Consider the following 25,361-nt stretch of genomic DNA (forward strand, 5'->3'; position numbering starts at 1 on the left):
GTTAATCCTTTTTTTGAACAGAAGTGACTAGAATTGTACACTATATTCTGAGCCAGGTTTTATCAATTCTTGGCACTAATCTTTCCTGTTTCTAGAATCACACAAACCTTTTTTTCCATGGCCACATCACACTGGCAGCTCAGTCATTCTATTCAGATCCTTCTACTCTGTTTCCTCCAATCTATAACCTCCCAAGTTATAGTCAAAGTTCTTCATACCAGTCCCTATTAAAGTTGGTTTCAAACAGGTAGCAAAAACAACCCTCTCCTCCAAACCTGACATTTTGAGATTGCCAGCAACATCACCTAAGCTTGGTAACTTTATCTTTAAAATTCTGCACATCCTCATAATTTTTCCTCTCTAAAAATACACTCCTAAAGGAATGCTGTTTATGAACACACCTCTTAAAGGATGTACAATTGTAACTGCTCACTTCATTAGAACACTGAAGAGTGTTTTTTCATGACAGCAATATTTTATTTATGCAGCATTCATCATTATGTCTGATGTTATAAATAGGGACCTACTGAATTTGCGATTTTTGCGGAAACTGTAAGTTTGGTCTGTCCCCACGAAAGAGGCACAGCATCAGCAGTGAGCAAAGGGTGGGTGGGGTTGGGGGGGGGGGGGGGGGGGGAAGAGAACTGTATAACAGAAAACAGCAGGAAACCCTGGCATCTTGAGGGAGAGGGGGAGCAAACTGGAGGCTGAGTGCTTAGTTCAGGAGCCAGTCATGGGCCAGCCCAGGAGCTTGCAAAGAAGCCTGACTCCCCCCACCCCTTTTTTTTTTTTTTTCTCCTTTCTTTCCCTTTGATTTTTTTCCCCACATCACATTGCATTGCAAACGCCCAGCCATGCTCTGCCTGCCTGTTCAACCACCTGGACAAGGAGCTGCCTCCCCTCCTGGCCTATGGTTAAGACTGCTTGCTAATGTAGCAATGCCCCGATTAAGACCATGAAAGCCATTAAATTGCCATGTTAGCAGACAGTCTAGAATGGGGTTAAAGGCATCCATGGCCTTGTTCAAGCCAATGGATGCCATTAACCATGTCCTGGACTGCTTAATAATGAGGCAATTCACATCTTCTGCAGGCTTAATCCCCTGATCAAGCATGGGGAAGCCTATTCATTGGTGCATTAACAAGCCCCAGTTTGGGGCCATCTGTCAATCTCTGGGGAGGGGGCAGGACTTCCAGGGCCCCTCAGTCAGAGGCAGGGCCGTCGGGGGGGGGGGGGGGGGGAAATCAGGGCGACCGCCCTGAGCCCTGCACTTTGTGGGGGGACCCCGTGGAGCCAGGTGGAGCAGTGGCTGTATCCAGCCACTTGCTATTCCACCCCCCACCCCCCCCAGCTTCTCTGGGGCCAGGACCAGGGCCCTGCATCAGCCGTTTTCCCCAGGCCCCCACACCCTACTCAGGCAGCCACCCCGAATTTAGTAGGTCCCTGGTTATAAATCTTTAAGTCAAAAAGACAAGGCTCGGTGCCTATAAAGCCAGACCTTAAAATAAATCTAACCCCTTCAAAAGTAACAAAACCCCCAGAAAGGATTAAATACACAGGAGACCAGAACAGGCAAAAACATATTTGGATCAGCCAAAAAGTTGTGCACTAAAGAAAAAAAAAAAAAAAAAAAAAAAAGTCAACTGAGGAGAGGCTGGGGGCAAAGAAGTTCTTCACCCTTAGGAACAAGTAGGAAGTATCCTAGAACTTTCTCTGTGTGAAATCATGGTCCTGTTTAAGTGCAAGCCTCACAGGGCTGGAGTTGCTCAACATCTCTGAGCATTAGGCTCCATAAATACTTGTTATCATTGCACTTTCCATTGGCTGATCCACCTATAGATATTCTTACGCATTTTTCATTGCTGTAATAACAGCATCCTACAACCGGTGTTGGATTAGGTCTTACTTTAGCTGACTGATAGGACTTTCAGCACGGGCAACTAACTTGATGCTTAACACACTGCTCTTGTACCCCACAGGAACAAAGCAACAAAAAAATTACTAGGATTTTTACATCTTAATCAAAACTGTACATAAGGGGTGTGCATCAGGATCTGGGGGAAAGCCTGTTCACCAGAGCACCCCAAGGGACAACAAGGACCAACAGTCACAAACTCCTCCAAGACCGTTTTAGGTTGGACATAAAGGAAAACTTCTTTACTGTCCAAGCCCCCAAGGCCTGGAATTGACTCCTGCCAGAGGTGGTACAAGCACCTGCTCTGGACTCTTTCAAGAAACATTCAAATGTTTCTTGCTAGGATCCTTTGACCCTAGCTGACTTCTTGCCCCTTGGGCAGGGGCTGGACCCGATCGATGATCTTGCGAGGTCCCTCCCAGCCTAATGTCTACGAAAACAAAACATAAGACTTTTTTCCACTTAGTCTCTAGAACAGGATGCATAACATTCCCCCACAAACAAAAATATGTTAGAGACAGGCTAGCTCAAAAGGTGGCTTGGGATACACGGTCATCTCGCCTAGAACTAGTTTGAGCTGGACACCAGGGCGGAAATCAGGCTCAAGGTCATGTCACCGTTTGTTAAAGTAGTGTAGCTGAACCAAGTGGATGACAGAAGTTGTGGAATGACATGCAAACAGCTCTTACAAGACAAACATAGCTGGGCTACATTTTATAAGGTACCTGAGGTGGAATTTCTCACTCTTCCTGTCTTGCAGAGGATACTCCTCTATGACGTCTTGAATCAAAGATGCCTGCTGCCTGGGTGTTCTGGAGTATGGCAGCGTTCCCATGTGGCTAAACATATCACAAGATCTTACAGGAATGGTCCCCTTTTTCTTCCTTGGGAGGGTACCATGGATAGAAACGTCTTGAAAGGAGTCCAAGTGATGGTCAGCCAAAGAGGATTTACTGCTCAACAGGTCCATGGAAGAAGCCAATGGAAACTGGTGGTTCATCTGCATGTTTCTGGGAAGACTTGCAAATTTTCCTGTAGCTAGCATTCTTAGTTCTGAAAAAACAAAAAGTTATCCATAGCATATCAATCACAAGTGCTCCCATTTTACAAGAAAATGGGATAGTTACCCATGGCACCTTAAATTTGTCATTTTGGATTAGAAGGTAGGCAATTGCCATAGTTTTAAAATATGCATCTTAAATTATAACTTTATCATATAGCACCCAATCCCACATACATACGCACGTTTAAGTTTTCCCTCATTTGAAAAGTCCCTTTGCTTAATTCAGAGATTTCATATATGCAAGAGCAGGCTCTGGGCCATAATCTGTATATGCATACAAGCCTTATCTTCTTATCTCTTGTTTATACCCCGAGTTTAGGAGATGCTTCCACTTGAAAGGTCAAACATTAATCTAGAATCATTAACTAAAGCCAAGTTGTTGGAAAAATAGATACGTAAACTCTACAGACCAAGACTCAGTTCAAGACTGCATATCTAAAACTTAGTAATGATCACAGCAGAAAAAATGCACCATTGTAGGAGACAGACTTACTTAAGTAATAAACACATTACAGGGGCACATATTTCTAATAGCTTGTAAGCCAACGGATTCTATCCAAAAGATAAGAACAGGAGGAGATTAACCCATTGGAAAGAATTCTTGTAAATTCACTGCTGGCATTAGTGTGATACAACTCCATTGAAATTAATGGAGCTTTATTCTTACACTAAAAACTACAGCCTCTTACAACAGAAGTATTTCTCCATCCCAAGTATGGCAACATGAACAAAATTAGAACCTGTGGTAAATTCATAAGATGCGACTCAGTACTGTTTTGTGCTCTTCCAGCAGTGCAGGGCTGTGTTTAAAGTTCCTTTAAACTGGCTACAATAACAGGGTGGCTTGCCTCTTCAAAGACCGGTGGACCTAAATCCAGTCAGGGTTATACCATTATTAGAATCAGATAGGAACTGATCAAGTACTTTTGGCAATGGGCTAAAATAGCTATAGCCTCTAGCAGACCCTGAAAGCAGAGGACAGAAGCAAAAAAGCATCTAGGAGCAGTTGCCCTAGAGTAGGGGAGTCAAACTCACCCAGCCCCCTGGGTCTGATCTGGACCCACTTCTGTTAGTGGGGCTAATGGCAGCAGCAGCAGCACAGGGGTGAACAAAGCTATTGCTCGCTCACTTGCTGCCAGAACAATCTCAGCAGGGCTCTGAATCCCAGATCAGAAATATATCTCTACTCCTGCTCACCCCATTCCCCAAATTCCTGCCCCTTCAGGATTTCTGCAGGCTGGATCTTTGACATACCAGCCCTAGAAGAATAATTTTGACTTTCACTTAAATTTAAGAGCACTATTTTTATCCTTCAGCAGGAAAGAGTGGCAGAGCACAGGTGTGGCATGGAAATGGCCCAGCTGCCTTACATTTAGGGAAGCAGATGCTTACAAATGCTTAGGGATTTCTCTGATTTAGAGAAATGCACAGGTGGTATAGTGATGGCATCACCCACCCTGTATCCCCCCCACACTGACCTTCAGACACAGCTATCAGGGGTGTTTTCAAAGTGCTGCTTTACTCCTGCCATCTCCAACACCACTGGGAAATCAGGCATCATTTGAACCAACACTAAAGCTGACCTCAGTTTGATCAGAGCCATAAACTTAAAAAAAATACCTTTACTATTTTCCTATCCTTCAGGTAAGCCAAGATGAGTTCCAATATTAATTAAGAATCCAGTCCATGGACTCCACAGATGCGCTGGTGACAAAATACATATCCCTGAAACCGTCTACCTTTTCTTTTATCTGTTGTACTTAGCAAGGTAATTATTGTAACTCCTTGATAACAGGTTATAATGTAAAAGTAAAAAATTCCAAGTGGTGAGGCTCTATAGAATTCCTCTTGCAAATCATATACTGTTTATAAAAAGGTGTGCTATTGCAGATGGATCCAATTAAAATGAATTAAGAACACACAGACATACTTTCAAGAGATCTCCTGAAGTTACAATGTACTCCTTCAATAGGAAACACTAAATCTTATGCCCTCAAATTGCTTAGATTCTGAATGAAGGCAAGACTGGGGAAACAATTTCTGTTTGTTGGCATCAAAAATGTTGCATGTTCATTCAGTATTTAATTACACTATACAGTCAACTTGCATTTTTAATTACCCATGTCAACATAATTGGTCCAGAGGTAGGGTCCAATAGGGAAAATGCCTGATTTAGTACCAGACTCCCAACTGGGACTAATTGAGATAGCTTAAATATTACATTTAGTGTGGAGAGCCATGAAAAATGTTCAGTCAAGAGAGTTACTTATCCCATCATTAGTGCTGAACTTTCAAAAAGCTTAAAAGGAGTGAGGCATTCAAATCCTATTGATTAATAGGAGCCAGGTAAACCTAGCCCAGCTTTGACAACAGGAACGGTTCTTTAGAGTTGTCTCTAAATTTGCATCTAGTGATGCTACATACCCACCTTCCCAAATAACCTTGAAATCTAAGATAAGTACTTAAGTATTTGTATATAAAAATGTGCTCTCTCCACTCTCCCCAGGTCAAACAGATGAGGGATTTTCTTTAGGTTTTCCTGTAAACTCACCTGTGGACATATAGCAGAGCATATAAAGTTAACCCCCCTTCCCCCCCCCCCCCCCCCCAATTAAAACTATGGTCATCCCAATGTAAAATAAAAGAATTTGCAAGCTACTGTATTTTTTCACATGCCACAGTGCCCCCAAATAAGACATGAACCTTCTTTTTGGAAGGCAGAGTGTAAAAGATAAAGGTTTTTTCAGTCATGGTCAACTGTGTGGCAGTGTCCAGGAAGTGGAGCATCCCAAGAAACACTCGGTGAGAAAACAGTAAATTCCTGGTGTTGCAGGACACCAAGGAGGCTAGGCTGCAGACCCTTGCAAGGGCAGTAGCCAGACCATTACTCCTTTACTATAAATACCTCTTTATATAAGTTCCTATAAATAATAAAGTATTATTTCCATAAACCATCCTCAATATACTACAGTCTCTGTGCAGCAGCTCACTTGACCCAGTGCTGCTTCAAGGACAAGTTACAGTGCTCAACAGACTGCTACTGCAAATTTCTTAGTGGTTGTGAGAGGGTTAGAAATGGACTCTGCCCCTTCTGTCTGCTACATCACAAAGAAGTGGCAGCTATTAGAGCAGTGTCTGCATGCTTCCATCTTCCCCACTTAAGACAGGCACCCCAATTTGGGAGGGCGGATTTTGGGGAAAAAGGTGTGCAATAGGCAAGTAAACATGGTATGTGGCTTCATCTACTAGCCAATGTTACAATACAGATACACAACGGTCCTAGATTTCAGACTACATCATATTTAGAAAAAAAAATTTAAAAAAAGGAAGAAAAAAAAAGGTCATCTTTGTATCCATCTATCCAATATCCTTCATTATCAAACATTTTGATTTTTATCAAAAAACCTGCAAATAAAGTATTTGCATAAATAAAAATATTTCTGTGAAACAAGGTAAATCTGGTGAACTTAAAAAAAAAAAAAAAAAAAAAAAAGTACTGCACTTCTCAAAACTGCCCTCTCATCTAGGATTATCTACAACCCATAGTCCTTGTCAGAACATACAAGTGCAACAGGTAGGAACTCAAATTTGCACTTAGCTTCTCAGAGAAGTTAGGTGAGATATCTGAACCTGTTAGAAGCCTGTCCATCTGAAAAACTGAAAATCATAGCTGTTTATATGTATAAAAACATTGAAATGGTTTCTTACCCTCATAATAAACTGACCCAATTTATCTACAAATATGTCTGCTAGACTTTTCACTGGGAAAGGGAACAGGTTGGATTTGATACTCCATGATGAACTCGTTAGTGCAATCAATATTCATCAACATAGATTAGAAGTCAGCTCAGTAATGCAATCCTTGATAAATTATTTTTCCCCCCTTACGTAAACACTACAAGGAATGAGCCTCTTCACTTGAAAATCCTGGAATGTCTCAAATATTTCAGTGTATGATTCAAACAAGAATGTTTGAACTTATTGTAGATACAGAGTTAGAAAACTTATGAAAGAACAGTCTTTGCCTGCCAACGCAGGTTCGTTCAACAGCTGAAATGATGGGTCAACAGGCTACAGGTCTCTGAACAAAAAGGCTAAGTACAGACATTCGATAGGTTAAGTTGGGTTAAAAGAGGCCATCCAATTTAAATATAGCTTGTCCTAGTGCCAACTTTACACTTACAGACCCAGTCCGAACCTCTCCCTGATGCCCCCGGATGTCTCTACTTAGCCAAAGAGCCTAGAACCTAGTTGCTAGTACTGCTGCTTGCTGACATACAGCTACCCTACTTGCTAGACAAGAAAACTAACTCTTAGAAACCAATTACTTCCTTCTATTTAGAGAATAACAAAGTTAATTCTGTATATTATCATGCTAGATTGAGGATGAGTCTTAGTGGTTTCATCTATAGTACAATATCCCTATCCCACTTCCAGCTGGCCTGTTGCCAGAAAGAGTAAAGACTGCTCCTGATTATTCAAGAACTAGTCTAATTCAGCTATAAAGAGACATCAAATAGAAAGATACTTGTTGACTTCACCGGGCTTTGGATCAGGTTGCTCGAGTATGTTGTACTTAGTTTCATTATGCCATCCCTTACCAGCTTTCTCCTCATCTTAACTCTGTTCCTAATAGCCTCCTGTGTTGCAGAGAGGGCTTGGCTAGTGACATGCAGCCAACTGAAATAAAACTGCTTCTGTCCTGGGACATTTCAAGGGCCTTAATCAACTTAAAATCCCTGTGTCTGAAACCATTTTACTTATAGTTGTGACAAGTAACACCTAACATTATTACAGAAGTAAAATTACAAAGAAAAAAAAATCATTTTTTCCAGTTGGTTTGTTTTACACTTTGTCAGCACTTCATGTTTGGCAATTTTCATTATTTCCTCATGCATAATCAGATAAACTCCAATCCTACAATGCAACTGGCACAGCCAAACATCTACCCTTGAATGAAAGAGTGTCAATCACAGGATTCAGATTGCAGTTTTCCATATTTACATTTCTGCGCAGCAACAAGAAATTAAAAAAAAAAAAAAATAGAAAAACATGGCTGATAAACCCTAAAAGTGGGTCAGGAACTGGAGTATAAGCACGGTTGCTGAAAGCTAATACAAGATGATTTCTTAGGCTGCTAGATTTTGTTTTGATAGCTCCCTATACACAGTTGAAACTCTTTTACCATAGAGTAAAATAACAAAGATAATAACAATAATAATAAAATGAAAATTCCCACACCAGAAATTGCTCTGATTAAATTCTCTGTGAGATGACTCTTTCTGGCTGAATGCAAGTATTATAAAATAAATTAATGCAGTAGCCTCTACTTCAAATAAGCCCGGAGACTTGGAAAAGAACACAAAGGTTGGGGGAAATCTACAAGTTGATATGATAAAAGGAGTAGTGGAAAGGGCACAAGCAAGAGTTCAAAGGCTCCAAACCTCTATCAATAACAAGTGTGAGTCTGTCAAATGTCAAAAAAAAAACAAACCATGAGATTATAGATAGATCAGTACTTTGAAATACTCCTGAAAAGCTGTCAAAAATGTACCTGCACTCTTTTCCTACAATAAAATTGATGATTAATCTTCATCCTATATTCAGGTAAGCTGACAACATAGTTGAACAGCTCTTTATACTCATTATTCTGAGTCAGTGGAAAGTATAAAACTAAGTAACGGTTGATTTATATTTGATTTCAGCATTGAGCTATCGTAAAATAGTAGTTTAGGTTTCACTTGACTTTTCTGTTCCTCAAGTCCCCCATCTCTAGGATGCACTGAGTGCCAAGAATGAAGAAAAAAAAAAAAAAAAAAAAAAAAAAATCACATAACGAGGAAATATGTAGTAAGACTCAGCAAAAAGTTGCATTCAAAATATCTTCATTTGGCCTTGCCATATCATGCAGCTAAAATGCATATTATTTCCAGGAAATAAGTGCCTTGCAGGGAAAGGCAATATAAAATGAGTCCATTGATCCTGAAGTCTGGACCCTAAAACTTTGATTTAGGAGAGGGGGAAAGGGAGAAAAAAGTCTTTCTGAATCTGCCTTGCAACAACCTCTCTTTCCATTTCTGTCAACAAAACAGCAAGCAGGTGGGGGGAGTACAGTACTTGTTTCAGCCAGTGCTTTACATGCAAGTGTTGCCCCTCTGCACCCAGACACTCTCTTCTCCCTCTTTTTCAGCCTGGTGAACCCACAAGTCACTGTTCTCCTCTGCTCCCCTCATCTGACAAGTATCCAGGCATTTTTACACATGAATTTTCACAAAGATCTTTCTACAAACACAGCCTTGTATTTTGTACCAATAGCGTCTAAGAAACTTGTTCCTTTCTGGCCGAACCGTAAGTTTCTATCTGCCCCTTCTAGAAGAGGGCGCAACATAAGCGACAGCGAAGACATCCCTCAAGTCCGACAGCCCCGGGAGCCGCCCGGACGCACCGGCTGCTGGGTTGGGATGCGAAAGCCCGGCCCCTTCCCCGCGCGCAGGTGCGAGCACGACCCGGCGGAGCCCGCGGCGCCGAGCGGCTCCTGCCCCGCCCCGCGAGCGCCGCTCCGACCTCGGGACCGGCCGAGCGACAAAGTTGGCCTCTTCGCCGCCGGCTGCGGCCGCGCCGCCCGGCCCCGGGGAGCAAGCCCGGCTTCCGAGAGCGGGCCCGGGCCGAGCCGGAGGGAGCCATGCCCGGGCATCCCCAGCGCCACGGCGACGGCCCCCCTCCAGCCTGGGCGGTGCGGCGGAGCCCTCTCGCAGCCCGCGGACCCCCCGCCAGCCCCGGGGCGAAGTGGGGGTCCGAGCGCCCGGGCCCGGCCCGCCCCGTCTCACCTCCAGCGCTGCCATCCCGGGCGCGGGGCGAAGCCCCGGGGGCGCAGCGGCCCGGCCCCGAGCGAGCGGGCGGGCGAGCGCGAGAGGCCGCCACCTCCTCGGCCACTCCCGGCCCCGGCCCCACCCCCGGCGCGGCGCGCTGAAGCCTCCACACAAGAGCCATTCACATGCGCTGCCCTTTCCCCCGCCTCGGAGCTTCCCTGCCCCCTCCGCTCGCCTCCCCGGCACGGAGCGGAGCCCAGGTACCTGCCAGTGACCAAGATGAAGCAGCAGGTGAAGCGAGCAGTAAACTCTCCTCCCCGGCACTTATCTTCCCCCAGCCCGCTCCTCTGCAGCCTGTGCACGTCGCACCGTCCGCCGGGATTAGAGCCGTCCCCTGCGCTCAGCCGCCCGCATCGCTGTAGCCTCCTGAACGCCCCTTTCCATACGCCCGCGTCCTGCCTCCTCACCCTCAGCTGTAACGTCCTGGGCAGGACTGCCCTGGTGGACGCCCTCCAGCCCAGGACCTTGTCTTGTTGGCATAGAAAGTTGAGATGTTTGCTTCTGAGCCTGAAGTCCAGTCCTGGATTATGATTTAGGACTCCTAGCCTGCTCAGCTGAATCACTCAGGCCTATAAATGCATGTTTTTAGGTGCCAGGCCCATGGGTGGATCCAAGATTTTGGAAAGGGGTGGGGGTGCAAATGGTGTGGTGCATCCTCCCATACAATGCAACACAACTGCATTTTTCTTCAGTTAAAAGGAAAAACTAGACGTTACCAATGCATGAAAGGGGCTTGAATGATAGTTTAAGATCAAAGCAAAAACATATAATTATTAGAATGTGCACTTAATTGCTAGATTTTATATAAAAGTTAAAAAAAACAACACTACAGCAAAATATACTGTCTCATTAGTCTTATATAGTTAAGTGGTCAGATTCATAAGTATTGGAAGACTAGATTTTGTCTTCACTGGAAATCATTTCTACACCCAAGTTAAGATTTTTAGCTACAGGGTTGTGAAATAGAAGAGCCATGTTACCAGGAATATGTAACAGCAGTACCACAGAAGAAAGGATAGTTTTGAACAGTGGTAGGTCAAGACTGTTGAAAAGGACAGAGATTGGTTAACACCTGTGGAGTGGAGAGAGACTAACAGGAATTAGGAAGGTGACAGTGAGTCACCTTATAAAGTCAATTAATTAATGAGGTCAATTAACTCTCTCAGAACTGCCTGAATAGACATGTGAGCATCCCTCCTAGGCAGTTGGTTTTAAAGTTTGGATGGAGCAGGGATCAAACAGGGACCCTGGTTCTACTTTTTCTGGGATGCATCATGGGATTCTCACTCTCTTAGACTGCACCTAGGCTACAATCTTGGGGCATTTATAGATGCAATGGGGGGGGTCACTTTAATTAGAGAGAGTCCAAGAGACACTCTAAAAGTGCCTGAAGTGTCACATGAAAAATGGTGGCAGGGGCACTTTAACTAAAGTTTGTTCCAGGAGCTTTGGTTAAAGTACCCCCACCACCATTTTTCAGTGTGGGCATGCTGATACACGTAATGCTGGAGTCTGCTGGAGCATGGCAATTACCACGCTCCAGCAAACTCAATTAATCTAGTCTTCTGTAATTCATTGCAATTACAGTGCATTGGAGCAGGCTCTCTGCATGTGTATAGGCATGAGTACTGACTGGTTTTACACAGAAAGTCTGACTAGATTTGGTACTTGAAGGTCTTCCCTTTGGGAACTTGTAAGAAATGGTTTACAGTGACCAAAAACAGCTCTTACAAAAAAAAAAAAAAAAAAAAGTGTGTTATTTATTTAACTATAAGAACAACATAATATGTTTTCTATGTTCTTTCTTCTCAGATGCATTGTAAAGAGCTCTCTCATAACTGCTTCATAAGCTTTCCCCATAATGGTGTTGGACTTTGTTTCATTTTAACTGATTTCAAAACAAAGGTCTAGAAGAATGTTAATCTATTTTACCAAAACCCCTAAGCAGACCTATTTGACTACCAACCCCTAATCTCATGAGGTCTAGTTTCACCTGTACATTCTCTCCCACTGTTCTTATGGCTGGTCTTTAAATCCAACAAAAAGTTGGATAAAGTTAATTTATTGAGTCTTCTGTGCCCTGTTGCCTAAAACCAAACAGGTGAATTCAGCAGGAGGTCAGAAATGGATCTCCAGATCATATTGCCCTTTACCGTTACTCAAGTATTGGTAAAGCAAAGCCCAGCTACACTCTTTCCTAGTATACTTTTCTACGTACAAGAGAAAAAAAAAAAGCTTGTAAGATTAGGGTACAAGATTTCTCCCCCCCCCAAAAAAGGGTGTCTACATGTGCAAATAATGTGAAGTAATGAATTCTAGAGTGGTTTGAGTTGGATTAAGGTACTCCCAGGTGCAACATCTACACATGCATTCAGGACAGCAGCAATCTGAGCTGGGGTAGAGCAGGCCTGGGCTGGCAGGGGGCACAGAGGCTCCCAGGTGGCAGCAGCAGGTGGCTGGAACAGGAGGGTGCTGAAAGTGCAGACCTGTGTGGCTAGGCAGGAGTCTGGCCTCCAGCTGGCTAGGCAGACCAGGAACAATTTATGCCCACTGTCAGCATCTACACATCCGTTTAATCACAGTAAATTACCCCAGTGTAAAATAGCAGTGGCCCTGACGGTACTATTTAACTGCAGTGTTAATTAGTTTACAGTGGCCTAAGACCATTGCACATGTAGACAGCGACACTTCACTTTGCAGCTAATTAGTCTACTCTGCAATCAAGCACACATGAGGACATGGCCAAAGTGGACCACGGATGGAGCCTGGGTAACCTGTTCATTAGTCTATTAAGACCTTTGTGAGAACAAATGTTTTCAGGGATAGGGATTGAAAGAGAGGCTGAGACTGAAAACCCCATATCAGAAAGGTCTGGGACCTGCAGGCGGGGGTGGGAAAAAAAAAAAAAATTGAGAAAGGCAACTCATTTTGCACTGGGGGGCAGGAAAAGAGGGAAATTCTTATACACCTGGGAAAAGAATCAGGAATAGTTGTAATGGGAGGGGACCCAACAGGCCTTATGAAAACTGGGGAAGATGGAAGATAGTAGAGGCAGGAGGATTAAGATCAGATAAGGTGCCTATGTTGAAGAACAGTGCCTAAATATAAGAATTGCTTTCAGAACCTTAGTGCAGTTTGTACTTTTTAGCATTCTAATAGTTAACTCTAATTTGAGGTTTTTTCTTAGTCTCAAGCTGCTGTGGTTGTTATTTTAACATTGTAGTTCTATTTCCTTCCATGATACAATCCTAAAATAACCCTAGAGGTCAACAGTTAAATAAGGTTTTGCTTAGACAAGCTGAGAAGCAAAGCTCTTTTAGCTGTGAAAGTTGAATTAATTTTCATTTTATTTTAAAAATTGAGTTGAATATAGCCTGAGGTAGTGTACTTGTAACTGCAAAAGTATAACAATTGGCAGTGGGAAGAAGAGACATTTTCCAGTTTAAAAATAATCTGTTGTGTAAACCACCCTACACAAACACAAGGGAACACTGATTGTATATGAAGGGCTATCAAGTGCAAAATGAATAGCCAAGAAAAAAAAAAAAAAAAGGCATTTTTCTCTCTAATTTTGATAGGTGTAACTCATTGACAGAAGTGGCATTTTAAAATCATTATGGTTTTCCTTTCATTTTCTCACTGAACCTGCACGGTCAATGATCACATTTAATCCCACAGGATGTAATCCAAGTGGCTCCATTGTAGTCCATAGTCTGGACTGGACGATGTACACTTCTCTGCCATATATTCTGTGAATACAATGCATAATTTACAGTAAATGCAACCCTGAGGTTTTGTTGCCAGGGAGCCATATCAGGCTTCTGCTAAAACTGGGTGTCTCAAAAAAATCAAAAGGAAGGAACTGCCATCTTGGTGCTAGTCACTGTACATACAGTTCCTTTTATGAAAGGAAAAATGAAAGATGGAACACAAGATCTGGGCCTAGACAGCTTCCTGGTAAATTAATTTATCAGTTCAGCATTAGATTTATAGATCATGCCCCACCTTTATAGATCACCTTTAAACTGGTGTTCTAAACCAGTCACTGAAGGTTGTAACGGTGTACCTCAGTCCTGGGTAAGCTTTTTGAGAGAATTATCCTGGCACATGTCCACGAGGGGCCAGCAGGGGAGATTATGCTTAGGGGCAATCAACACGGGTTCATTAGAGGCAGGTCCTGTCAGACCAACCTGGTGGCCTTCTATGATCAGGTTACAAAATACTTGGACGCAGGGGTAGCAGTTGACGTAGTTTTTCTGGACTTTAAGAAGGCCTTCGACACTGTCTCTCACCCCATTCTCATTAAAAAACTAGCGGACTGTGGCGCCGACACCTACAGTCAAATGGGTCACTAGTTGGCTGGAGGGCCGCACCCAGAGTGGTGGTAGATGGGTCTTTTTCAACCTGGAGGGATGTGGGCAGTGGGGTTCCCCAGGGCTCAGTCCTTGGGCCTGCACTGTTCAACATCTTCATCAGCAACTCGGACGAGGGGTAAAAAGCACCCTGTTCAAATTCACAGATGACACTAAGTTGCAGGGGGAAGTGGCCATACTAGAAGGGAGGAATAGGCTGCAATCAGACCTAGACAGGTTACAGGGGTGGGCAGATGAGAACAGGATGGGTTTCAACACTGACAAGTGCAAGGTACTGCACCTGGAGGGGGGGAAGAACCAGCAGCAGACCTACAGGCTGGGGAACTCCCTTCCTGTCAGTGCAGAGGCAGAAAAGGATCTTGGTGTCATTATTGATGCCAAAATGAACATGGGCCGACAGTGTGGGGAAGCAGAACTAAGGAAGGCCATCCATACCTTGTCATGCATCCACAGATGCATCTCAAGCAGGTCCAAGGAGGTGATCCTCCCCCTCTATGCGACACTGGTCAGGCTGCAGTTGGAGTGTTGCGTCCAGTTCTGGGGGCTGCACTTCAGGAGGGATGTGGACAGCATCAAGAGGGTCCAGAGGAGGGCCACCCGCATGATCAGGGGGCAGCAGGGCAGGCCCTATGAGGACAGGCTAAGAGACCTGAACCTGTTCAGCCTCCACAAGAGAAGGCTGAGGGGGGATCTAGTGGCCATTTACAAACTAGTCGGGGGGGGAGTCCCTGTTCCCCCAAGCACTATCAGGAGTGACTAAAACTAACGGCCACAAGCTGGCAGAGGGAAGATTTAGACTATACATCAGGAGGCGCTACTTTACTGTCAGGGCAGCTAGGATCTGGAACTAACTCCCAAGAGAAGTGGTGCTGGCTCCTACCCTGGGGGTCTTTAAGAGAAGGCTGGATGAACACCTTGCTGGCGTCGTTTGACCCCAGTACTCTTTCCTGCCATGGCAGGGGGTCAGACTTGATGATGATCTGCTCAGGTCCCTTCTGACCCTACCTACTATGAAACCTTGAACAAATTTGGTCCAAGAACCTTATCTTGCTTTTTTTTACTATCCATTAAATAGTAAATCTTAAAAATAAAAATCCTAGAAACACCAAATTCTCTCACTAATTACACCTCAGGACAGAACAGCCCATTTCTAGAGCAGACCCTGTTTCCAGGCTTAAATATTTACAAGTCAGAATAGTACATTGTAGGTCTTTTTGGCAAGGGATGATGGATCAGGTTCATGTATATATGGAATGTAGGAAGGCAGGAAAGATATCAGAGTCCCAGCAAGGGGGGGGGGGGGGGGGGGGAGAGAAAGTGTAGGAAAAGTAAATGAAATATGGAGGTGGAACTGAAGCCGAAAGGCTGAGCAAGTGGCTAAGATGCAAAGAAAATAGAGAAGAATAAGGTAGTGAATAAAAAACAGAAGGCAGGCAGGGGAAAGAGGTATTATAATTCAGAATGGGCGATGCAAGAGAATTGTTAATAGGGGCAGCAGGGATATAGTGGAGAGATTTCAGATGTAGACAGAAGTGCAGCTTCCTGCTGTAACTCAGTTTTTCACAGGAAGTACTATGAATTATAGCGATACCCCAGACCCAACAGACATTCACTTTTGGATCCCAGGGGCTGGGGGATTCAGCTACAATTTGGAGTAGCTGCAAGTCTGCAGCACCTCTCCCCTAACCTTGCCCCTCTCCATCTCTAAACTAGTGCTCCGAACCCTGGCTCTGTCTTCAGAAAGCAGGGGGGAGGACAGAGTTCAGTCTGGGTTTTTTTTGGCCAGGGCTAGAGGGACCTGGTGGGGGGGGGGGGGGGGAAGCATTTAATCCACCCATCCCATCCCATCCCATCCCATCCGCCAGCACTGAAAAAACCCCAAACCGAACTCCCCCTGCTCCCTTCCCCACTTCTATCCCAGAGACAAGAGCCGGGACCAAGGCTGAGCTATGTCAGCCCAGCCCTGCTCCCAGCATGCACAGACAGACATTAATGGAGGTGCTCCATTTTGGAGTGTCTTCATCAGAACTGTCTTGTAATCAGGGTTCTGACTGGTGTGGGATGAGGCCCTTCTAAAGCGCTGTTGCACTTGTGTTTGTCATGACTGTAGAGTGCTTTTAGGAGCCAGATCAGATGAAAGTTGTCATTTCTGTCTGTGTCTTCAGTGAAAGAATAGGTGGAGAGGAAGCAAAACAGAATAGGAAACTAGAGAGATGTAGTACTTGATCCACAGCACTAAGTACTCTCATTTACTTCCTTGGGCTTTGGGTCTAACCTCAGAGTGTGAAAAGAATGTTACCAGTGAGAGAACCAGACACAGGGCAAAGAGCCATAAAAGAGAACAATGTAAAATGGAGAAAGACAATGGGAATTCAGGAGTTTTCAGCTGTTTTGGGGTTTTTTTTAAATTGTTAGTGAAATAAAGTGGGTGTATATATGAGGCATGACTGTGGCTGTACGATTGGTAGGAAGTTTATTCTTCTTAAAATATATGCAGCAGAGGATAAACAACCCCCCCACCCACAACTATTACCACCTTAAAACAACACTGACCCTATTTTGAATGTGACGTGCATTGCTGTTTCCAAGCCCAGGGGTTTTAGATGTATGGATCTTTGTGTTTTCAAAGCATAGAATTTGGCAACATTTCCCATGGCTCTAAATAAATAGTGGGTAGCTCTCTTTTTGGATTCTGGTTTTATCTAAAACCTTCTAAAGTACAGGCATTTGTGCCTGGTATTTTGCAGTCTCTTGGGGAAGGTCTTCAATCCCATTTATCATCTTTCTACAGCATCCTCACTTTTGTTTGCATAGCTACTCACCTCAAATTGTGGGAGTTTCAAGGTATGATCTCTGCTGGTATTGGCCATGTAGCTCATGAGACAATGTAAATACAAAAATGAAACAAGCAGGGGAGATTTTATACATACATAAAAGAACGGTTTCTCAAATCATATTGGAATTTCTGTTCTTATGAGAAATTTACTAGGGACAGGTCTTAAAGCTATTAGTGGGATTTACACGTCAAACCTTTCTGTACTGATCCCATCACCTTCACATTATCTTTTTTTTTTTTTAACAACATTGACATCACCCCCCCTTTAAAGTCAGGCTGACAAGAGGAGGAAGCCCTTTCAAGTCCTAACGAAGAACAAAAGTCTGGAGTTAGGAATGGGACCAGATTTTTTACCTGTTGATACAAACCACAACTACCAGATCACAAGATCCTTGCAAGTGAAACAACATAAGCAAAATCACTTTTGGAAGGTGACATGTACAAAGGAAATAAAGAGCTTGCAAGCCCCTGTGGCTCTCCGAGTCATGCTAAAGAAGGCCTATATTTTTAAACATCCTTTTCCCATTCATTTTGGGACATTAGAAATTCAAACTGTGTCCACCCTGGAAGATTTTATAGAAACTGGAGAACTAATGAACATAAAATTCAAGATGTGAAAGCCAAGTTACTGAAAGAGGAAGAGATATTTAGTCAAACTGCATTAAACTCTCCGTTTGCAATTGTTAATATTTATTAAAAACAAACAAACAAACAAACAAACAACCCCCCCCAAAAAAACATACAACTAGATTTCATAGACATTAGGGCTGGAAGGGACCTCGGAAGATCATTGAGTCCAGCCCCCTGCCCAAAGGGCAGGAAGTCAGCTGGGGTCATAGGATCAAATAGCTAAGTAACATTTAAAAAAAAAAAAAAAAAAAAAAAAAAAAAAGCAGCCTTTGTTAAACAATCGGTATACCTAGCTCTCCAATTAAGACAGGTGTTCATAGTACAACTGATTGGAGAAATCCAGAGAGTCAGGAAAACCGAGGAAGACCAGACTTGCAATTTCTGACATTTCCAGGGTAGAGTGGGAAGTAGTGTGTGAGAAGAGGAATGGACATGAAGTATATACAGGGAAGGTCTACACGTGGTTTAATATGCAGTAGACTTTTTTCCTGTGCATTAAAGTGTCATGTAAAAAACTGTGACATTACTCTAATGCACATTAAAATAGTCTACTGCACATTAGATATCACTAAAAGACATGCAAGTACACTAATAGTGCAGCCTAATGTGCATTAATTTAGTACCCGACATTGGAGGTACTAAATTTAATGTGCATTGAAAAGACGCATTAATGATTGTGTAGATATGCCTACAGAAACTCGATGAAGTATTTAAAAAAAATTCTCAGGTCACCTTTAAAGCTTATTAAAGAAAGCATCTCATAGATACATACGTACACACACAATGACTGTCACAGGCAGGGTCCTACAGGAGGGCCGTGATCTCCTTAAGGCCCCCTTCCCATGCCAAGTTGGCCCAAGGGCACCCTCAGTTTCTCGCCCGCCACGTCTTTGATGTTGAAGTATGTTAAGGGAGGCTGCCTTTTATGCCCTCTTGGTCACTTCGATGGATCTTACAACCCCGTGGTTTCCCATACCCCTCGTGGGTCCCGTTCTGCAAGTGGTGCTGTAGGGGCACCCTAGCCTTAGGGGCTATGCGTGGCTCCTACCACCCCAATACCACGCCCCAAGCCTCGCAGAGGGAATGGACGTTGCTGTCCGGGTCTATACTCTCTCTGGTGCTCGGGCCCTCCGTGGCCCTGTCTCTCTCTGCGCCCTTTCTCTGGGACCTTCTCAGTATTGCTGCCTTCCTCTGGGGGCTCTTCTACTACGCCGCCCCTCTCTGGGGGCTCTTCTACTACGCCGCCCCTCTCTGGGTCTTCCCTGTAAAGCCACCCTCTTCTGGGGCTCTTCTACTGTGCCGCCTCTTCTCTGGGCTCTTCTACCATGCTGCCCTCTCTCGGGGCTTCCTCAGTAACGCTGCCCCCTTCTCCGGGGTTCACCGCCATGCTGCCCCCTTCTCCGGGGTTCACCACGCCCGCACTGGGGCTTCTCCGCAATGCCCCCTTCTCTGGGATTTCTCAACTGCCCCTCTCTGGGGCTGGGGTCTATGCACCCCAAATACTGCACCCTCACTCTACTGTGGGTCCCCTATGAGGCCTCCTCCAACCCCTAATAGCCTCACCCAAACCACTGGTGATAAACAACACAAAACACAAGCCCCTAGGCTATAACATAACTTAAAGCCACCCGGCTAAAACCACGCTGCTCAAACATCCTAGAGCTGCCATCCTTTACCCGGCTTGAGCTGTACCTGCGGTCAGGCTTCTTCTCGCATCTTTGCTCAGAGAGCTCCTTCCCCTCTAGTTGCTGGCAGGGAACTAGCTCTGGCCTCAGCCCCTAGGGTTTATAAGAGCCAGGCCCTGCCCCTTACAGTCAGCTGACCGCTGGCAGGTGTGGGTTGCTTGCTGACTCCAGTTGCCCTGGCAACCAACAGCTGGGCTCCTTATTCACTGCTAGGGCTCTTTCCCTAGCAGTTTCTCCTCTTTATGAGCAGGGCACCTCAGTGCTGTGCGACAGACTCCTATCCAAAAATTCACTAGCATTCCTCAAAATATATTGTGGTTATCTTATAAAGCTAGAACATTTTGTGCCAGAGACCCAAAAGGAATGATGTGTGGCCAGGCCAAGATCACTGCCATCATGCCCAACTTTTAGGTACCAAGCTCCTACAAAATGTGGAATGTAGGAAACTGATGAAGCACCTCAAGTTCCCTATATAGTACTGAGGAAAGTTAGGTGCCTAGGAATTAGCTGTTGTGAATCCCATAAGCAGAGCAGGGATATGGCTAAGTTAACAGATAGGAAATCCTGAAGATTGAGGGATATGAATTTCTCTCTGTCCCCCAGATTTAGGCACCTATCTGCAGCCTATTTAAAACTGGGATCAATAGCTTGAAACTCCCTTCTGGACTTTGGTGCCTACAGACTACTTCAGCTGCATGTTAAATGCTTAAGGACATGATTTTTGCAAATTGGCTTCTATTCCATCCAGGAGAACACAAAACAGCAGACTCTCCCTATGCCTGAAGAAGGGTGTTTGTGCCTGTCACAGGATGGGGTCCTCAAGGGTGGCCGTGTTCTCCTAAGGCCCCTCGACTGTGTCAATTTGGCCTGCTGGGCGCACTCAGTTCTCACCCACCACATCTTTGATGGAAATATGATCTTTAAGTCCTCTTGGACATGGTTTGGTGGACTCTCTGACCCCCATGGGTTCCCAGACCCCTTATAGGTCCTGTCTCACAATGGGCGTTTTGGGGACACCCTAGCCTTATGGGGTATATGCATGGCTCCAGCCACTCCTTTACTACGCCCCAAGCCTCACAAATGGTACTGGCATTGTCTTGCCTAGGCCTCATTATAGTTCAGCCCCTTGTCCTCACTGGACTCTCTGCAGCCCTGTCTCTGCGCCCCTTGGCACTGGGCTCTCTACAGCCCTGTCTCTGCGCCCTCTCTGGCACTGGGGTCTGTACCCCCCCAAAATGCCACACCCTCTCTGGCATCAGAGTCCCTATGCTGCAGTGGGCCCCCAATGAGGCCTCTTCCTTCCCCAAACAGCCTCACCCAAACCACTGGTCTTATAAAAGAGCAAACAAAACATAAGCCCCAGGCTCTAACATAACACAAGCTATACAAGATGTGCTCGGCCCCTTATTATTACCCAAAGCAGAACTTAGTCAGACCCCTTCCCTTCACTTGCTCCACAGAAGGCTCCTTCTCACTTGGCCACCAGCAGAGCACTGACTTCTAGTACCCCCACCCTGGGGTTTATATGGGCCCATGGCACTGCCCCTTCCTGCCAGCTGACCAGGTGCAGGTGCAGGCTAATTTCCTCATTAGCTAGCTGCCATGGCAACCTGTACCTGGGCTCCTGTCTGGCTCTTTGGCCTCTCCCCAGGTAGTTCCTGCTCTTCTAGGAGCAGGCACCTAAGTGCCCTGCGTCAGTGCCCAAAAGTTTGCAAAGAATGTTTTTTCCAACTATTTAGTTAGTCTAATAAAAGATATCACATTTATCCAAATAACCTTATCTGCCTAAGGACATGCCTATACTGTGGCAGTGGCAATATGCCCCAACTGCACCATTCCTGAGTGTGTCCCACACCCCTGTGCCTGGGTGAATGTTTCACACCTGGAAATATGCCAGTGAAGCTGCTCAAGATTGCCCCAAACAGTCTCCATGGTATATTTCTATTTTTGCATCATATATGTAAATGCAGGTGGGCAGTGTATGCTCAGGATAGCCTGGTCAGGTCTTCCAATGCTGTGGTTTGTGTTTCAAGTCCAGCTGGTGTAAATTGGCATAGTTCCATTTGGCTCCAGGAAAGCTAAATGGATTTACATCACTTGAGAAGCTAACTCTAACCACTAAGATCCAGACTGCAAGAGAACACCACTATCAGGAAAAAACCTTGATGGATAAACATAGGGCAAGTATAGATTCATAGATTCATAGATGTTAGGGTTGGAAGGGACCTCAATAGATCATCGAGTCCGACCCCCTGCATAGGCAGGAAAGAGTGCTGGGTCTAGATGATCCCAGCTAGATCCTTATCTAACCTCCTCTTGAAGACCCCCAGGGTAGGGGAGAGCACCACCTCCCTTGGGAGCCCATTCCAGACCTCGGCCACTCTAACTGTGAAGAAGTTCTTCCTAATGTCCAATCTAAATCTGCTCTCTGCTAGCTTGTGGCCATTGTTTCTTGTAACCCCCGGGGGCGCCTTGGTGAATAAATACTCACCAATTCCCTTCTGTGCCCCCGTGATGAACTTAAAGGCAGCCACAAGGTCGCCTCTCAACCTTCTCTTGCGGAGGCTGAAAAGGTCCAGTTTCTCTAGTCTCTCCTCATAGGGCTTGGTCTGCAGGACCTTGACCATACGAGTGGCCCTTCTCTGGACCCTCTCCAGGTTATCCGCATCCTTCTTGAAGTGTGGCGCCCAGAATTGCATGCAGTACTCCAACTGCGGTCTGACCAGCGCCCTATAGAGGGGAAGTATCACCTCCCTGGACCTATTCGTCATGCATCTGCTGATGCACGATAAAGTGTCATTGGCTTTTCTGATGGCTACGTCATACTGCCGGCTCATGTTCATCTTGGAGTCCACTAGGACTCCAAGATCCCTTTCCACCTCTGTGCCACCCAGCAGGTCATTCCCTAGGCTGTAGGTGTGCTGGACATTTTTCCTCCCTAGGTGCAGCACTTTGCATTTCTCCTTGTTGAACTGCATCCTGTTGTTTTCTGCCCACTTGTCCAACCTATCCAGGTCTGCCTGCAGCTGTTCCCTGCCCTCCGGCGTGTCCACTTCTCCCCATAGCTTTGTGTCATCTGCAAACTTGGACAGAGTACATTTGACTCCCTCGTCCAAGTCACTGATGAAGACATTAAAGAGTATCGGTCCAAGGACCGAGCCCTGCGGGACCCCACTGCCCACACCCTTCCTGGTCGAGACCGACCCATCCACCACGACTCTTTGGGTGCGACCCTCTAGCCAATTCGCCACCCACCGGACTGTGTAGTCATCCACATCACAGCCTCTTAACTTGTTCACCAGTATGGGGTGGGATACTGTATCGAAGGCCTTCCTGAAGTCTAAGTATACGACATCCACCCCTCCTCCTGTGTCCAGGCGTTTCGTAACCTGGTCATAGAAAGAGACTAGATTGGTCAGGCACGATCTGCCTGCCACAAACCCGTGCTGGTTTCCCCTCAGCATAATTTGCCCTGCTGGTCTCTCACAAATGTGAGCCTTGATAATTTTTTCAAAGACTTTACCAAGGATGGAGGTGAGACTGACTGGCCTATAGTTACCCGGGTCCTCCTTCCTCCCCTTCTTGAAAATGTGGACCACGTTAGCCCTTTTCCAGTCCTCCGGGACTTGGCCTGTGCGCCACGAGCGTTCGAATATTCCCGCCAGTGGCTCTGCAATGATGTTGGCCAGTGCCTTCAGCACCCTCGGATGGAGCTCATCTGGGCCTGCCGACTTAAAGGCATCCAGTTCTTCCAAGTGACTCTGCACCACCTCAGGATCCACGTATGGAAGTCTGGCGCCTTGCTGCTGCCTCTCTACAACCCCAGTGAGAGACTTGTCGTGCCCCTCACTTAGGAACACTGAGGCAAAGAACTCATTGAGGAGTTCAGCCTTGTCCCCCCTGTCTGTCACCAATTGTTTCTGCCCATTTAGCAGAGGTCCTATTCCTCCCTGGGCCTTCCTTTTACTCCCAATATATCTAAAAAACAATTTCTTGTTGTCTTTTACTTGGGTTGCCATCCTCAGCTCCATGGTAGCTTTGGCCCGCCTAACTGCCTCCCTACAAGCACGAGCAGAGGAGGTATATTCATCTTTAGTGATCTCACCCTGTTTCCACTTTTTATGTGCTCCCCTTTTGGCCCTTAGGCTGCCCTGGATTTCTCTGGTCAGCCATGGAAGCCTCCTGGCCCCTTTCCCTATTTTGCCTCGCTCGGGGATCGTCTTGCTTTGTGCCCGAAGGATCGTTTCCTTAAGGCACAGCCACCCTTCTTGGGCTCCCATCCCTTCAAAATTCCTACTCTGCAGTGCGTCCTTGACTAATCGCCTGAATGCATTGAGATCAGCTTTCCTAAAGTCTAGCACTTTCACCCTACTAGTTACCTTACCCACTCAACGTCTTATGTTGAATTCTATTATTAGGTGATCACTGTCTCCCAAATGGCTACCGATCTGGAGGTCCCCTATCATGTCATCCCCTGTTGCCAATACCAGATCCAGTATGGCATTCCCCCTAGTGGGACCATGCACCTCCTGTGTCAGGTGGAGGTCCTGTACACAGGTTAGAAACCTGTGTGAGCGATGGGACCTTGCTGTCTGCGTCTCCCAGCAGATGTCCGGGTAGTTTAGGTCCCCCATGACTACCACCTCTTTAGCTTTTATGGTCTCCGAGAGTTGCCTCAGGAGCCCCGCATCTATTTCTTCCCCTTGGTGTGGGGGTCTGTAGCAGACCCCTACCACCAAATCCCTTTCTCCTTGCCCCCCATGTAGCCTAACCCACAATCCTTCTACTTCCTCAACCTCGGATTCTGTCTTGATGAGGGTTGATGTATACTGGCTTCTGATATACTACTCAGGAATGAAATACTAACATTTAGACTACAGCATATTTTAATTCTAGACTCTGAGTAGCTGTGTAAACCCTAGTAGCATTGGTTTCCCAGGTGTCATTGCAATGTTTTCTACTGTTTTGGGCTCTGTGGGTTCTCTGCAAAACTCTAATGCTCACAGAAAATAGTCACGAACAGTGGGAATTGCTTCATGTCAGTACAAAACCATAATGCAAACCAGAATTACTTAAAACAAGGTCCAGAACCATGCTACAAACTAACTTAAAAGGCTTACTGATCTTTTCACAAAGCCAACCCATCTTTTGAGATGATGATGATGAACCAATAAAGTAGGTGAATTCTATACGGTTTGGAGGTTTTGTGCATATTTTACAAAGCTCTGATAATCTCTCTCACTTCTACCATGCAAGAAAAAATGGGATTCTGGTAAGGATACAGGACTAGGAGTCAGGAGACCTGGATTATACCTTGACTCTGGTATATGCTCCTTGTGAGACCATACATAAAGTCAATCAATCATCCTTTGCCTCAAAATTCTTATCAATATTTCCTAATTCGTGGGACAGAGGGTCTGAGGCTTGTTTATTTATCAGATTATCTGGTGGAAGGTGCTGAAGATGTACAAACTAATACCTTCTTTATTGTGGGGAAGAACATTTCTTGCTGCCATAGATGAACCAATTTTCCCTGTTTAACAGCAGCATGCATAATTAGATCACATAGTCAAATCTATTTTAGGAAATGACTGATTTTAAATGTCCTGCAAATTTCCAGGAACTGTAATTTTATCATATGATTTTAGCTTGAATTGTCATGTTTTTATGAATAAGAGCTAAAAAAATAGTATAGATTTCCCTAGCAACATGACTGGGTGCTAAATAATGGGGTAGTAGCTGGGCTTTACAACCTATGCTATGATTATTCTAGTGTGAGTCATAACTTCCTTTTCCTACCAGTTTTGTTCCATTTTCAGATTAAATGGAAAACTTTTGGCTAGATAATGTTCAACTAGAGATATCATTAGACTAGGAAGAATTCTGCATCTAGACTGTCAGAGATTTACAAATAGAAGGTTTCAATATAATTTGCCTTCTTGAGAACTGCTGGGTCTGGTAGTGTGCTTATTTATGCTCTGTCAGCTACA

At 45.1% G+C, this 25,361-nt stretch overlaps 1 protein-coding gene across 7 annotated transcripts in view; it reads right to left on the reverse strand.

Moving 5' to 3' along the window:
* The window catches only part of BCAR3 (BCAR3 adaptor protein, NSP family member), a 140,907-nt gene that overhangs the window by 85,060 nt on the left and 30,486 nt on the right, over window positions 1-25,361 (reverse strand). For 2 of the 7 annotated variants that reach the window (XM_019479038.2, XM_019479037.2), the window contains exon 3: window positions 2,641-2,968. In XM_019479038.2, the coding sequence (XP_019334583.1) occupies window positions 2,641-2,968 (328 nt within the window). Of the gene's footprint in view, window positions 1-2,640; window positions 2,969-9,287; window positions 9,371-9,805; window positions 9,911-10,051; window positions 10,163-10,254; window positions 10,383-19,378; window positions 19,439-25,361 lie in introns of those variants that run through there. The other 5 variants (XM_019479044.2, XM_019479040.2, XM_019479045.2 and 2 more) reach the window with 5 other exon arrangements.

The sequence above is a fragment of the Alligator mississippiensis genome, chromosome 5 (genome assembly GCF_030867095.1).
Source record: "Alligator mississippiensis isolate rAllMis1 chromosome 5, rAllMis1, whole genome shotgun sequence".
Lineage (NCBI taxonomy): Eukaryota > Metazoa > Chordata > Crocodylia > Alligatoridae > Alligator > Alligator mississippiensis.